We start from the raw sequence: 15,841 nt of genomic DNA, 5'->3' as shown, positions 1-15,841 counted from the left end.
TAATATCTATATATTTTATACTATACTGCTTACCGTTTTCATACTTTATATATCTTAGCATATTCATACACACTGTTCATACTGCTCACAGGCTGATATCTAGTGTATGCATACCCCTCACTGTTTATTCATCATTCAATTCATTCTATATTTTATTCTGTAGATGGTGTACATTACTTTTCACTTTACTGCTTGTTGCACATGGTTAGAAGCTAAACTGCATTTCGTTGTCTCAGTACCTGTAATCTGTGCAATAACAATAAAGTTGAATCTAATCTTGACCAGGAACAAAGATATTTACTTAGTACATATCTGACATTAACGATTAAACACATGTGTGCATTCTTTATAAATGCAAACCGAGTCAAGCCGACTCCGGAGGTGGCGGGATGCACCTTAAAGTTGTTTGCAATCCGCCAAAAAACCGAGAGAAGAAGAAGAAGAATGCAAAGAAGAAGATGAAGAAGAACAAGCCGACTCGGAGCTGTCCGACTTCAGGCGAGCTTTTTGACACCTCCCCCGGCTGCGATCGGCTACTCTCGTCTACTTTCGAGGCGAGCCGCAATGTGTCTCAAACAAGCCTAGTGTCAACGGTGGTGCAGTCTTTATGAGGGAGAGGAAGACAGCTGACGATCGTCATAATTCAATGGGGTATGTAATTTATTTCAGAAAACACTTTTTGTTATATTCCATGGAATGCTCTTAACGTCCCGATAGCAATGAATATATTAAATGCTTTGACAATAAATACATACAAAAATTAATCTCTGGAAACCGTAGCGCTGTAAAAAGCACGACCAATCATCTGAGCCGGCCCGGCTAAAATAACTGGATGGCCTACATGCCTGTCAGCCTTCCATCTGGGCACACATTTATATCGTGCCCTCATTGGTCATGTGCGCGTTTGTGTGTGTTGGAGGAGGGGCTCTGTAAGAAAGTCTGAAGGAAGAGGCATATTTTTTCCGGTTGTGTACTTTCAAATTCTAGCGCACTCGAGCTGGTTTCTCCATTCTTACCTACTCTACCTTTAACTCTTTTTAGGGTGCAGATATATGTTTTATTTATTTCAAAGTGGGCCCATTTAATAATATTTTTTTCCCCTTCAAATGTGCAGAGGACTCCCCAAGTGCTGTGTTTAATTTATTTTAAAGTAGGCCTGTGTATTATTTTTAATTCTCCTTATAAAAGTTCTTTGTTTCTTATTAGAGGTTAACAGTTTTATATCATGTAATAAATAGCCTAATAAATGCAAAAAAACTGTAGTTTTTGTCTGATATAACAATAAAAAACTATGAAATATGTTTTGCGGCTCCAGACAAAACATTTTTTGGGAAAAAGGAGCGAAATGGCTCTTTTGGCCAAAAAGGTTGCAGACCCCTGGGTTAGATGGATGCAATCCTACCTGGAGGGGAGAGAACAGATGGTGGAGGTAAACGGTACTCTGTCCCCCCCCCCCCCCCCCCTCTCCCAGTGAGCTGTGGTGTTCCACAAGGAAGCATATTAGGTCCGTTACTGTTCCTAATTTATGAAAATGACATGTCATCAGCATGTGACTGCAACTTGTTCCTGGTCTCTGACGGGAGCAGATTGCAGGTTGAAAAAACCCTCAGCTCCGAGCTCGGCAGAATCTGCACCTGGCTCGCCGATAATAAATTGTCATTACACCTGGGTAAAACAGTGTCCATTCTCATCGGTTCTAAACATAATCTCAGCAAATCCGACGACTTCTCAGTTGCAGTGGGTGACATTATTGTCACAAGAAGGAAATTACATGCCTAGGATCTATTCTTGAGGCAAACCTCTCCTGTGACAAAATGGCATCCAATGTAATAAAAAAAGTCAAACAAAGAACTAGATTCCTAGTATACCGGATCTCCTCTCTGGTAAACAAAAACACCCGGAAAACTCTGGCAGGAGCACTCATTCAAGGGTACTATATGCTTGCACGTCATGGTACCATAGCACCTCCAAGGCGCTAAAAATAAAACTTCAAACATCGCAAAATAAACTGGTCAGACTACTGCTTGACCTTTCATCTAGAACCCACCTCACCTCTGCCCACTTTGACAACCTAGGATGGCTTAGAGTAGACGACAGAGTACAGCTACTTGCAATGGGCCTGGTCTACAAGATCCACTACACCTCCATGGTACCCATGTACATGTCAACGTTATTCCCAAAGGTCAAGGAATACCATGATCATAACACCAGAGGGAGCTCCACAAATCATGTGAAACCCAGATTTAGCACAAAAAAGGGGGAATACACATTTCGCAATTATGCCACATCAAGGTGGAACGCTCTTCCCACAACTGTAAAGGAAAGTAAAACTATACTTACCTTCAAAGCCTCTCTTAAAGAGCACCTTCGGGGGAGAGCATTGCACAACTGGCCCCGGTAATGGTACAAATCTCAACCTGTCGTCCAATGAACAGCTTCCCCCCCGTATATACTCGCATTTTAGACTCTGTGACTAACTGTATATCTGTAGACTTGCTATGTCTTAAATGTCCGGTTAGGATGTATTAGAACGAAATCTAAAATGAAAATTGTAAATAAGCAATCTGTGTGTAAAAAACCACCTGTATGTAAATTGTAAATAAGCCATCTGTATGTCAAATATGTCTTAAATGATATGATGAATTGGAAATGGGGGACCCTGATGTAAACAAGACGAAAGTCTTTCTCTGGTCTGCATCCCCTTAACAATTGTATGTTTTGAGCTGTACTGTACTGTACCCAATATACAAGCTGTTAATACACTTTTCAATCAATCAATCAAGGCCCCTGTACTGGAGCTCTGGAATCAGTAATCGGTTTGAGTCAGAGCAGGGGGCCATTTACACGTGGCACCCCCTCCTCCTCCACCTTAAGCTTAGCCGTGGTGATGCTATGTTTGTTTTATTAGTTAGCGTTAGCATTCTTCTCATTTTTGGTAATTGCAATTATGCTTCAGAAATCGTAAAATTGGTGTTGACAGGTGGAGATAATCCTGCTGAACAAAGCAACAAAACAAGTATCATAAACTTGTGTTTGCCACAGATCTCATTTCCTGCAATAATCCAAAATCAATTAAAAGAATATGATTAGCTTTGTGTTGCTATGCTAACATCCAGGTTGGCCTACAACAATAGTAATCACGGCACCACTCTCTAAAAGGCAGCAGGGCCCCAACAAAATAAAATAAAAAGTCTGATGCCCAAGTCCATAATGTATACAAAAATATTTGTTATACACTGTATTATTATTTTATCATGCTTTATAACAATATTGACACATTGTAAGCATTGTAAAACTGAATTACAAAAATGTAATAATGACTTGTTTAAATGTGCATTATAATGTGATTAGTTCCATTATTACAATCATTTATTATGAAGATTTGATCCAGAGACCTAAAATGAGTTACTCTTAAGTGCTTACTGTAATCTTTAAGTACAACATGATATTTAAGGTCAAATTTATCTTTGACCAACTCAAAGCAAACAACGATAAATAAGAGTAACTTAATCACATAATAAACAATATATTACAACTTTAGGAAGTATAAAACACCAATACCCTGCTTGAAAATGTGTTATCATTATCATTGTAAAGCATTATGAATATTTAGTGCTTATAACTTTACAAATACAAAGTTATAAGCAGATTATAATACATTTAAAGTATTTTTTTCAATGCATTAAAGACATGGACTTCATAGAAAGTGTTACCAAAATAACCTGGAGAAGGACTTTATTCCTTGAGTGTGAGGAATGTGTTCAACATCTGGATTCACCAGAAGCCTGAGCATGCCTGACAGAAAGTAATAGGATTAACTGTGGGGCTTTAAAAAGCTATTTATTTAACACTAATATTCAATTTCCTGCCCTATAAATCAAAATCTTGCAATTACACAACGGCTGCCCGACGAGGACACTTCCCGCACTTCATTCATCCACCGCCAACTGTTAATGAACGCTTGACTCGTAATGGCTTTTCTATTTAATTGCAACATAAACATGATTATCTCAAAGCGTGATGCTAAACAGGTTTCTAATCCTCGACGAACACACAAACACTATTTAAGGGATACCCAGACATTCAGACGTGTAACATCTGAGTAAAGAGAAAATGTCTCTTGTTCTTATTTCTTGTCAAACTGAATCAGTACAGGCGTTCATTGGCAAGGCACTGGTAGGACCCATACAATGTGGAACGCTTCTCATCTGAGAGCAGACTGACCTTTCTTTTACAGTCGCAGTAAATAAAGTTAGAACATGAAAATGGCAACTTTGCACAGGAGATGGTCTGGCTTCCTCCCAAGTAACTTTATTCCTTACACCCACTCACACGGTCTCCTTATCTAAAATAAAGCGGTGTACCAGATAAAAAAAGCTGGTCGAAGAAAAACTGCAACCATTATCTCCTCTGATGCTTTCCCCAAAGCATCAGCAGACATGTCCCGAGGCTATCGGGTGGATAAATACAATATGCGATATGTGCGTCTGCAGCCAAAGTCCAGATAAAAACAGGGTCAGTTCATTCCGGGGCCATACAGGTCCTTCACCATGTACGGCCCCTCCAACTCATAGCCCATCTTCCTGTAGTAGTTCCTTGTTCCGACACCTGCAACACACACAGGAGAGAAGTTAAAGAGAAGCACCATTTACGATGTTATACCATGTAATAAAACCTTTTTTTGTCTTCACTTAAAGGTGGGGTATGTCTTTTGAGAAACCGGCTCGAGTGCGCTAGAATTTGAAAATACACAACCGGAACAAATCTGCCACTTCCTTACAGAGCCCCTCCTCCAACACACACGAACGTGCACATGACCAATGAGGGCACGAGATAAGTTTGTGCACAGATGGAAGGCTGACAGGCAGGTAGGCCATCCAGTTACTTTAGCCGGGCCGGCTCAGATGATTGGTCGTGCTTTTTACAGCGCCACGGCTTCCACAGATGACATTTTTTAATGTATTTTTTGTCAAAGCACTTCAGATATTCATTGCTATCGGGATGTTGAGAGCATTCCATGGAATATAACAAAAAGTGTATCTCGAGCCGGTTTCTCAAACGTACCTACCCCACCTTTAACAGCAGAATGGGTTTAAAAACACAACACGAGTACTTAAAGGTCTCCTATTATACTGTTTTTCATCAATATATTATAGGTCTCAGATATATACAAAACATGTCTCTGAAGTGTTTGGCTCGAAACACCAAACAGATCAAGCATCCCATAATCCCCTCTGTTTCAGCCTTGTTCCAAAAGTGCTGATTCTGTGTCTGTAGCTTTAAATGCTAATGAGCTGCTGCTGGCCACGCCCCTCTATGGAGTGATTGGTTTAAAAGAAACAATGGGTGCATTTCACTTCGGTTAAATGGAATCCTTGCGTCCCTCACTTGCGTCATTTCCCTGCGACTAGTCCCTCCCTCAAGGGAAGCATGGAGAGGCGCGAGGAAACCACGAGAAGCAGGGAAATGAGTTTTAAGAGCAATGGGACGTTGTTTCCTCCGGGGCGTCACGTGAAGCGACGTCCGTTTGTGAAGACGCCGCACAGCTGATGTCTGACAGCAGCCAGATCAGTGCATGCGCTGCATCGTCCAATCAGTGAGCGATACAGAGTAAGGGGGTGGGGCGAGTGTCTGAGGATTTCTGAGGATGGTCTGGTAGTTCCTCCATTATCGCTCCTCCGTTATCACTCCTCGATCCTACGGCACAAATAAGGCCACAGGGACGCTACTCAAGATGGAGCAGACAAATCAACTTCCGGTGAGACCGAGACCGAGGAAATGAAAAATAAGAGAAGTGAAACGCACCAAATGGAGCTCTCGGAGGAGATTCAGGTGATAAGGTGGGGGGGGGGGGGGGGGTTACCTTGGTTGGTTGTTGGCTAATGGTTACACAAGCCAAACAAACATTGTGACATCACAAAGTGACTAAAATCTGATCAGCTCCTTTTCAGACAGGTTTTTATATAAAAGGATCAGGACAAAAAGAGAGCTAATCTTTTGAGGGGACACATGTTTATGTATAAAATACATTAAAAAGTGGATTTTGCACAATAGGTGACCTTATTATGACTTTAATGTAGTTAAAACGACATATGTTGTATTAGGATCAAAGCATCAGTTAAAAGCTGATCCAACACTGCAATTATGTATACAACCATATATAGACAAAATAATAAGATACAGTCTTGGATTATAATATATATTGTCACGGTCTTATTTGTATCTGGTATAAACCAATTGATAACATTGTGAGAAATGGGAAAAGGTGCGTCAGTTAGAGAAGTTATGCTAGCAGATGACATCAGACAACATCCATTGGTTCTGTCGCAGCTTGATAACCGTTTTGTCATGTGATCCATTGCTTCAATGAAAATTAAGAACTAAATATTGTTAGACGCCCTTAGATTCCCTCAGCCAAAACCACCCATATAGTGCATACTTGTACAAATACTGGGGACAATTTTTAAACTACCCAGTCTAGTAAATACTTAAACAACACATACACATCACAGTGGAATAATGCTTAAACTGTAAATAAAAATATTCTTAAATCAAACACTATCAGTTAGATGTGTTTAAACCATCATCCAAAGTCATATGAAATGCATTGCATACATGATGAGGGACTCGTGCAGTATCTGCCTCCTGCTGTATGAAAGCCTCTTCTTCACTTCATTAAATCCCTGCAGCAGGACACATGTTGACAGACCTCCAGCCTCTGATAGCATAGTGTGGAGCGCCACAGCCACCCACCGTGTTTACCTCCATTAAATCACGTGCAGTGACAACAGGCTGCTGCGACACAAGCACACACACCTCTACACACACATCACAGGGGAGTGTTGTAAGGCGCTTTGCTGCTGGGTTATGTGGGAGAGGGAAGAACGGATGGATCTGAACAACAAATAGATCTTAATGCTGACGAGCACCAGCCTCTTCCTTCGAGTTCTGATCAAAACACAAGTCCCCATTCTGTATAAATATAATGCATATACAATACGGCAAACATCTAGCTTTTCCCAAATATTGTAAAAAAAGAAAAGAAGAAGAGAATCCTTGGTTGGTACAGACCCTATTTAAAAAAAAAAAAGAATCACACAACCATCATAATATCCCTCTAATATCGTGTCAAATTGCAATTGCAATATCAGTAACGACTGAACACACCACACGTGGAACCTTGCAGCAGAAGGGGCCACTCTTGTCAGCAAAGAACAGGAAACTTAGGCTACAATTTGCACTGCTCACCAAAACTGAGTCTCGCTCTCAGCTGAGACATTCGGGATCAGAATTTGTGGTGAACAACATGAGAGCATGGATCCATCCCGACTTGTATCAACGGTTCCGGCTGATGGTGGTGGTGTAATGGTGTGGGGGATATTTCCTTGGCAAACTTTGGGCCCATTAGTACCAATTAAGCATCGTTTAAACGCCACAGAATATTGTGGCTGAGAAGGTCCATGCCTTTATGACCACAATGTACCCATCTCCTGATGGCTACTCCCAGCTGGATAACGCGCCATGCAACAAAGCTCAAATCATCTCCAACTGGTTTCTTGAACATGACGATGAGCTCACTGAACTCCACAGTCACCAGATCTGAGTCCTGCAGAGCACCTTTGGGATGTGGTGGAACGAGAGATTCGCATCATGGATGTGCAGCCGACAAATCTGCAGCAGCTGCGTGATGCCATCACGTCAATGTGGACCCAAATCTGTGAGGAATGTTTCCAGGAACATGTTGAGTATGCCACAAAGAATTAAGGAACCTCTGAAGGCAAAGAGGGTCCAACCCGGTACGAGCAAGGTGTTCCTCATGAAGTGGCCGGTGAGTGTATATACCCTATTTTGTAACCTATACCCCGATGGGTAAATACTCAATAAGTTATGTGTTATAATGTACATGGCCTATAATGTATATTTTATTAAGTCATAATAAAATGCTTTATAATGTGTTATGATTAATATAATAAAACACTATGAATATTTAAGAGTGCTTATGAATATACCAGTATACAGTATATACATGGTCACTCGTTTGTTATCTATACGCCCTTTATGAGGCAAGTACGTCATAAAGGTAAAGGGCTCACTAATCCTCTGAGTCACAGCCTCCATTTGACTTATTCAGCGTGTGTTTCCTCTTTTAGTCCTGAACTATATCCGACACAAAGTGGCTGTTAACGACGTAACGCACACATTTATGAAATGACATCATTATTGTGCTAGTTAACCGTCTGCAGCCCTGCAGCCCTGCACCACCTGCTCCTCCTTCTTGGTGCTGTGTCGAAGACGCCAACGTGTGAGCAGGATGAACGATGCTCTGCCGTTGTGTTTCTTACCTGAGATAACAGCCAATTTGCTGGAGCCATGTTCCTCTCTGGAAACCCTCTCCGCCTCCTCCATCAGCATCATGCCAAAGCCCTGAACAAGGAGGAGGGACAGGCCCGGAGAAAGAGGGTTAGATGGTGTCAAATCAGCACACTTGGAGCTACTGACAGGCCCGGCGTCAAGGAATGAGAAATCAGTATTGTTATATACTGTATATATATACAAATATTGGGTATTTCTCACTGTATGTTTGCCAATATTATATGAGTTAGCTGCATTCTGTTTTTGCTTGTTTGATGTGTCCGTTCCATGGTGCTGAAGCAACTGCCACTGTTTCTTTATTGACTTTGTTCATGTCTGGGGCCGCTAAATGTAATAACTGCCAAAGTCTGTCGGCAACTGTATAGTTTTCCGTTGATTGAAATTCCAGACGCACACATGTTACATACAGATAGCCCCCCTATCTGGTGTGCCTATAATTAATCAGCAAGACCAATTGCTGATGTGCCCCCGCCAGATAGTATTTTTACATTTGGCCCGCCCTGGTAAATCAAAGGCCTGCCCACAGACCTATGTCTGCCGCGGGGTCTGGCTACTTAGGACTTCATTTGTGGTTGATCTTAGTCTTAAACTCTAAAGAGGCTCTACTAGGAGGTCAGTTCATAACCAGGCGATCCGGCTAAAGGGTCTTACGACGCTGGTTATCAACTCGGTAAATCAATCCAGGGTTTCTCCGTCTGGCTATGAGTGAGTTTATATGGAAGGGACGGGGTTAGCTGCACTTAACCGATCACTATATGGACAGGCGTTCTGAGAGCAGAGCGTCATAGTCCACAAATTGATAGAAAACTACGAGACACATACATCCATTAGTTAAAAACCGTATATAGGCTAAAAGCAACACCGTTTTCACCCAGCAAAGGAACTTGTATATGTGTAAATTGATATATGTATGATATTACTATTACAAGTAGATAGTTGAACGCAGAAAGAAGGCTTACTTTCAAGTCTTAAAATAAGATGGTAGTTTAATAAAAGTTCTTTGAAGCATTGTCTAATGTCGTAGCATTCTTTGAACAATTATTGGCGAGCCACCTCAAGACGTGAACCCCCGCTGTAGTACTGACACCCCCCCACCCCAAATCTTGGCTTCGAAGTACAGGCCGCTGCTCTCAAATAAAATACAGAATGTCTGGGTGTCCTCTGCGTGTCTCCACCTGATGCTGGAACTTGCTGGGGTCCCGGCTGCTGACGGGGACTACGCTGCCGTAGACGTGCAGCTCGCGGACGATGGACACGCCCCCTTTGAGCTCCGGACGGAAGGACTGGGGGGAGCAGCGGCGCAGACGCAGCAGGCCAATCAGGATGTCCTGCTCCGGGTCCTCGTAGGAGAGGAAGGTCTCCCAGCCGCCGTTAGCCACGTAGTCCCTCCGCACCAGCTCCACCTGAACACACACTCATCTTGGTTAGATGAACACACCTTCAGGTAAAGGGAATCAGAGTCTTGAGAAACACTGCATTGATGTATCACTTTAGAAGGGCATGCACTTTGTCTCCTGGTCATTACCTGATAAGGTCTAACTTTGTGGTGGATCTCCTGGATGCCCACCTCCCGCGTTCGAACGTCTCGACACTGCACACAGAGAAACATTAAAAGCAGTTAGGAAATGTAAAATCTAGAAGAATATAATGTTAACATACAGTATTTTTTCTGTTTGAAAGATAAATCTGTATTTCTTAAATCTTTTTATAGTAATACTAATTTCCGTGATATCAAATCACATAGAATGATTAAATACCAATCAGCCCATTTGCATTAACAGGAAGTCATGCAGGCCGTTATCCAGTATTATTGTTTTATATTCATACCTCTTCATCCTCTACATGCTCCCCCTTGGCAAAATAATTCGTCGCCACAACCTTCAATTTCACTGCTACGCCGATGACATCCAACTTTATATCTCAACAAAAACCATCACCCCCACAACACACCCCACTCTCACCACCTGTCTCTCAGAAATAAAAGCATGGATGCAAACAAACTATCTCCAACTGAACAGTGCCAGATCAGACATCATCGGCCCCCCATCCCGTATCAAAGACATCCAGAATGTCAACTTCACCATTGACAGCCACACTCTATCTCCCCCCCCTCACATCCGCAACCTCGGAGTCATCTTCGTCAGTCAGCTCAAATTTAACCACCACATAAATCACATCACCAGGACCGCCTTTTTCCACCTCAAAAACATTGCCCGTCTCCGGCGCCCATCACTCTCGTCCTCTGCTGCTGAAACCTGATTCATGCATTCATCACTTCACGACTCCACTACTGCAATAGCATCCTCTACGGCATACCATCCAACCTAATCAATACACTCCAACATATCCAGAACTCTGCTGCCCGTCTCCTCACCCACACCCGCTCCCGAGACCACATCACTCCCGTCCTCCAGAACCTCCACTGGCTCCCCGTCCGTCAAAGAATCAACTTCAAAGTCCTCCTGATTACTCACAAAGCCCCCAACAATCAGCCCCCCCCTACCTCACAGACCTGCTGCACCACCACCACCCTTCCCGCTGCCTCCGCTCATCAGAAGCCAACCTCCTATCCATCCCTCTGGAACTCACTTCCCCCAACCCATCAGAGACTGCCCTGACCTCACCACCTTCAAAACACTCACCTCTTCAATCTGGCTTTTAATGTGTGATTGTTTTTGTATTATTTGACTTTAACTTTAACTATATATTTATTTGTTGTTCCTTCCTTTTCTTTTCCCTTCACTATATCTGTAAAGCGTCTTTGAGCACCTGTAAAAGTGCTAACAAATTAAATCTATTATTATTATTATATCATTGTCTCACTTTTATATTCCACTCTGTATTAAGTTACCAGCAACATTTTATACTACCAGTGCTTCACTTCAAGCTGGGGCCCTTTTTTTGACAATAGATCAGTTTCAAACAGGTCAGGTAGTAAAGGAACCGTGAGCTGCTGGAGGTGTGCAGCCGGCAGGCACTTCCCGGTCCTTCCCTGGCCCATACCACAACATAGAACAACATCTGTTAATGAAAGACGGCCTGTGGCTTTTCAGTAAACCTGATTATAACTAAGGCTTTCGTCACACAGATGGACTACAATTCCTTGAGCTGAGAGACTGTTGTCCAAAACGGTGGGTTTTGTCCTAATTTTCCACGTCTTTTTTTCTGTGGTAAGTGTATATTGACATGCACAGTCAGCTGCATTTATCTTCAAGCTGGGTAGAAGAGTTCTGAAACCTCAGTAGGTTGAATAATGTGATTCAAGCACAGGATAACAGTCCGGTGGAAATAAAGTGCAATAAGTGATCAAGAATGTTGCTTTAGATGATGGATAATGAGAGAAAGAAATGACTGGGGTAAAAGTGAAGAGTTTTGGGTGAAAGAACACAAGTAGCCACGGAATGAAGTCTGTTCTTCTTTCAGCCTGACAGCCTCTTTGCTTTTAAACAGAAGCTTACGGGAGGCTCTCACCCCATAGGTGTTTTCTGATAAACACGTTGGCTCAGCCTTTTTTCTCTCAAGTGTCTTTTGATTGAAGTTGGTCAGGGGTCTTGGAGTTGTATGTGTTCTGCTAGGTGCCCTCTTCCCAGGTGTTTTCAAGTTGGATAAACGTCTACTAAAGCTGTCATCTACTTTCCAACATAAATTCAATAAATGTGTGGGGGGGCCGTTCTCCAATCCCACGCTCCGACGATTCTAAACTATACTTGGGCAACTTTCTTAATCTATCATTTTAGGGGCTGGCTCTAAAGTTCTTTGGTACTGGTTTGGATCGAATCCCAGTTGGAAAAGTATTTTGGCTTCCTTGCTTATAATAACCTGGCATGCAATCACTTTGAGTTCTCACCTCAGTGCCCATGTCTTTCATCCGGGCCAGAGCCAGCTCTCGGAGGTTTCCATGCTCCACTCCGGAGCTCACCAGCGGCATGGGGATGTCCCTGAGAGGAGGCAAAGGAGCAGGGAAAAGATGAGCGATACATAAAACAGTTTTACAAAAGGTATATTACAGATTCCAGCACATCAAATAAATCTGTCCGAGAGAGCATATTCACAAAACATCTTTAGTCTAAAAGTAGCTCCTAATTAGGATGCCAGAAACTGACCATGATCAAAATCGAAAATCGAAACAGCCCGGGCGAATAATAATCGATTAGTCGAAAATTGAAATTAGATCCATTGTAGACAAATGCAAAAATAAGACTTCGACTGATAGTGATGGGATCGACATGACAATAGTGAAAACGACTATTGACTGTATAATTAAACTGCTAAGCTACATCTTTAATCTTTCATTTCAGATATTTTTCCAGATAGCATGAAAATAGCTAAAGTTATACCACTTTTTAAAACAGGGGACAAAAGCCAATTTACTAACTACAGACCAGTGTCCTTGCTTTCACCATTTTCAAAGGTCCTTGAGAAATTGTTTGTCCAAAAATTTGATAATTTGATTGAAAAAAATGAGTTATTGAGTGAAAGTCAGTATGGATTTAGGAAACATCGATCTACAGCTTTAGCTTTAATGAAAATAACAGAAGAAATCACAACAGCTATAGAAAGAAAGAAATACACAATAGGTGTATTTATTGACTTAAAAAAGGCATTTGACACCATAGACCATTATTCGAAAAGACAGATACGGAGTGAGAGGAGTAGTTCTAGATTGATTAAAAAGTTATTTAGATAACAAACAACAATATGTAGAATTTGCTGGTAGTACATCGGAGTGTATGAACATAGAATGTGGTGTCCCGCAGGGCTCGGTTTTAGGGCCTACACTTTTTATTTTGTACATCAATGACATATGTGAAATGTCAACATTATTTCAATTTGTGTTGTTTGCAGACGACACACATTTATTTAGTTCAGGAGATGATTTAAACATGTTAGCAAAGTGTATTGGACATGAAATGGTCAAACTTAAAAGATGGTTTGATGAAAATAAGTTAACCCTAAAATTTGAATAAAACGAAGTTTATGGTTTTTGCTAATAGAAAAAAAGATGAAAACATTTCACTGTCCATTGATGGAGTTTTTATTGAAAGGGTTTCTGAATTTCGATTCTTAGGTGTGACGCTGGATGAAAACCTGACATGGAAATCACACATAGCACATGTTGAAACCAAAGTGTCTAGGAATATTTCTGTTCTAAACAAGGCAAAGTATTTGCTAGATTACAAGGCTGTTGTACTGTTCACTCATTTAGCCATTTTTCATTTATTGTATAGAAGTGTGGGGCAACACGTACATGAGCAACATCAAGCCATTGTCAATATTACAGAAAAGGGCAGTAAGAATAATTCATAAAGCTGACTCAAGAGAACACACCAGTCAGGACTCTTGAAACTCAAAGACATAGCTGAGCTGCAGACATCATCAGTAATGCACAGGGCAACAAGCAGAATGTTACCAGCATGTTTACAACAGTTGTTTGTTTTTGGATCAGACAAGGAAGACCACAGAAAGAAATTACATTTTAAGCATCCTTATGCAAGGACTACTCTTAAGCAAATGTGTATTTCGGTGGTTGATGTAAAATTGTGGAATTCTCAACCAAAGGATCTAAAGAATTGTATATGTATTTTTCAGTTAAAGAAATTGTATAAATTAAGAAAGATGGGACTATATGAAGCACAATGTGAATAAGTCTGTGTACTCTGGTCCTGAATTGTTAAATGTTTTTGACGTGATGTCTGTTCTTTATTTGCAGGTCCCATTGTTATTGTTATTATTATTATTATTATTATTATCATCATCATCATGCGCCACTTTCCACCTTCTTCTCCAGTAGGACTCAGATGAGGCTGTTGCACTTTTCTTTTCCTTATACATGTGATGTTTTGGTGTTGTTGTTTTTTGTTGTTTTGTTTCTTTCCGTTAACCGTTAAGTAGGAAATAAGTATTTGTTTGTGTTTCTCTTAGTATCCTAAGATGCTGTTATGTTTGGCTGTGAACAAAAATTATTATGAAGGGCAGACCATCTATTTGTATTTATTTAGTTTTTTTTAGAAAGGGGCGGGTCACATAAGATTGTATTCTTCTCCCTGCTCCTTTTCGCTCAATGGTGTTTTGGTAGAGTCATGTTTTGTTGGCAATTATTGTACATTTGGTTTTGCGTACCATGAGCGGGAAAAATACAAATGAAATGAAATGATGTGCTTTTCACCAAATGTAATGACATCGATCAACAGAATAATACTTAATAATCAAACTGCTCGTTATTAGTTACATTAATAATTTAATAATCAATTTTCTCTTTGCTGGTAAAGTAACGTGTTTTTTTCTATGTTAAGAGGGATCAGTACGGTAAGGCTACCGTGACGGTTTGATTCTTTATGCAAGGGACAATTTGCAGCGAGGCGGTCTCTATGGGGAAGAGAACACCTGCATCTAGATCCCTCTGCAGGTGGTACTTTAAGTATATTTTGATGATAATACTTTTCTACTTTTACTTGTAACATTTTGAATGCAGGACTTTTTATTGTAACCGAGTATTCCTACACTCTGGTACTTTACTCGAGTACAAGATCTGAACTTCTCCCACCTCTGACAATAAATCCTGAGTTACCAAAAAAAAACCCTGCTCTGAAGGTTATTTTCATTTTACAAATCCTGCACTCAGCTTTGCTTTCTCCAGTATCACTGAAAAGCAGCCAGATGCTGCTTCTTTTTTCCGTTTTCGCTCATTTCTTGACTTTTTCCGACGCGCTTGCATTTAAATCCGGCTCCCCGTCGCTCTGTGTAGCTGGCCTGTACCACTACACCTGCTGTCTTTGGAGCGTCTGCCCCCCCACCCTTCTTTCACATAATGGTATGATCCTAGTGTGTCCTTGCATGGTGGCCCAGTTAAATAAAGACCCGCCCCTGCCTGCAAGGATTATCAGCAAGAGTAGGAGCGGCTGGAGATTCTGCTCTCCCCGACGGGAGTCTGCTCTTCTAGCGGCAGCTCGCGATCGGCGTGTTGGAGACCTCTGAATTAAAGTATCAAGTCACCTCAAGTCAGAAGGCTCGAGTCCAAGTCAAGTCCTGAGTCATTGGTGTTCAAGTCCAAGTCGAGTCGCAAGTGTTTTGTGATTTTGTCAAGTCGAGTCTCAATTCATCAAATTGGTGACTCGAGTCCAAGTCATGTGACTCGAGTCCAAGTCATGTGACTCGAGTCCAAGTCATGTGACTCGAGTCCACACCTCTGCCTGTTACTAAGATCTTTTTCTTGAGTTACTCTTTAAAAGGCTTCCATCTTCAGTCCAAACAAATCCCCTCACCTTTGCACCCTGTAGACTCGTGTCCATGGAGGCACCAGCGCCAGGATGCGGGCCACCAGGTCCACCAGAGCGCTGGGGTTGTAGCTCTTGTAGCGGCCCGTCTTCCATAGCTCATACAGACCGGTTCCTCGGATCACCAGCGTCGGGTACAGCTTCAACCCGTCGGGCCTGAAAGCTGGATTCTCAAAAAACTCCTGCAAGAAAAC

At 41.6% G+C, this 15,841-nt stretch overlaps 1 protein-coding gene across 1 annotated transcript in view; it reads right to left on the bottom strand.

The window, feature by feature from the left end:
- Window positions 1-4,291: 4,291 nt before the first annotated feature.
- The window catches only part of elp3 (elongator acetyltransferase complex subunit 3), a 37,603-nt gene continuing 26,053 nt past the window's right edge, over window positions 4,292-15,841 (bottom strand). The window contains exons 10-15 of the mRNA XM_034076591.1: window positions 15,636-15,829; window positions 12,221-12,311; window positions 9,899-9,964; window positions 9,549-9,776; window positions 8,343-8,424; window positions 4,292-4,608 (exon numbers count right to left, since the gene is read on the bottom strand). Of these exons, the coding sequence (XP_033932482.1) occupies window positions 4,517-4,608; window positions 8,343-8,424; window positions 9,549-9,776; window positions 9,899-9,964; window positions 12,221-12,311; window positions 15,636-15,829 (753 nt within the window). The 3' untranslated portion in view covers window positions 4,292-4,516. The remainder of the gene's footprint in view (window positions 4,609-8,342; window positions 8,425-9,548; window positions 9,777-9,898; window positions 9,965-12,220; window positions 12,312-15,635; window positions 15,830-15,841) is intronic.

This window comes from Pseudochaenichthys georgianus, chromosome 24 (assembly GCF_902827115.2).
Source record: "Pseudochaenichthys georgianus chromosome 24, fPseGeo1.2, whole genome shotgun sequence".
Taxonomy (NCBI): domain Eukaryota; kingdom Metazoa; phylum Chordata; class Actinopteri; order Perciformes; family Channichthyidae; genus Pseudochaenichthys; species Pseudochaenichthys georgianus.
This window is presented reverse-complemented; position numbering and strand designations above follow the sequence as displayed.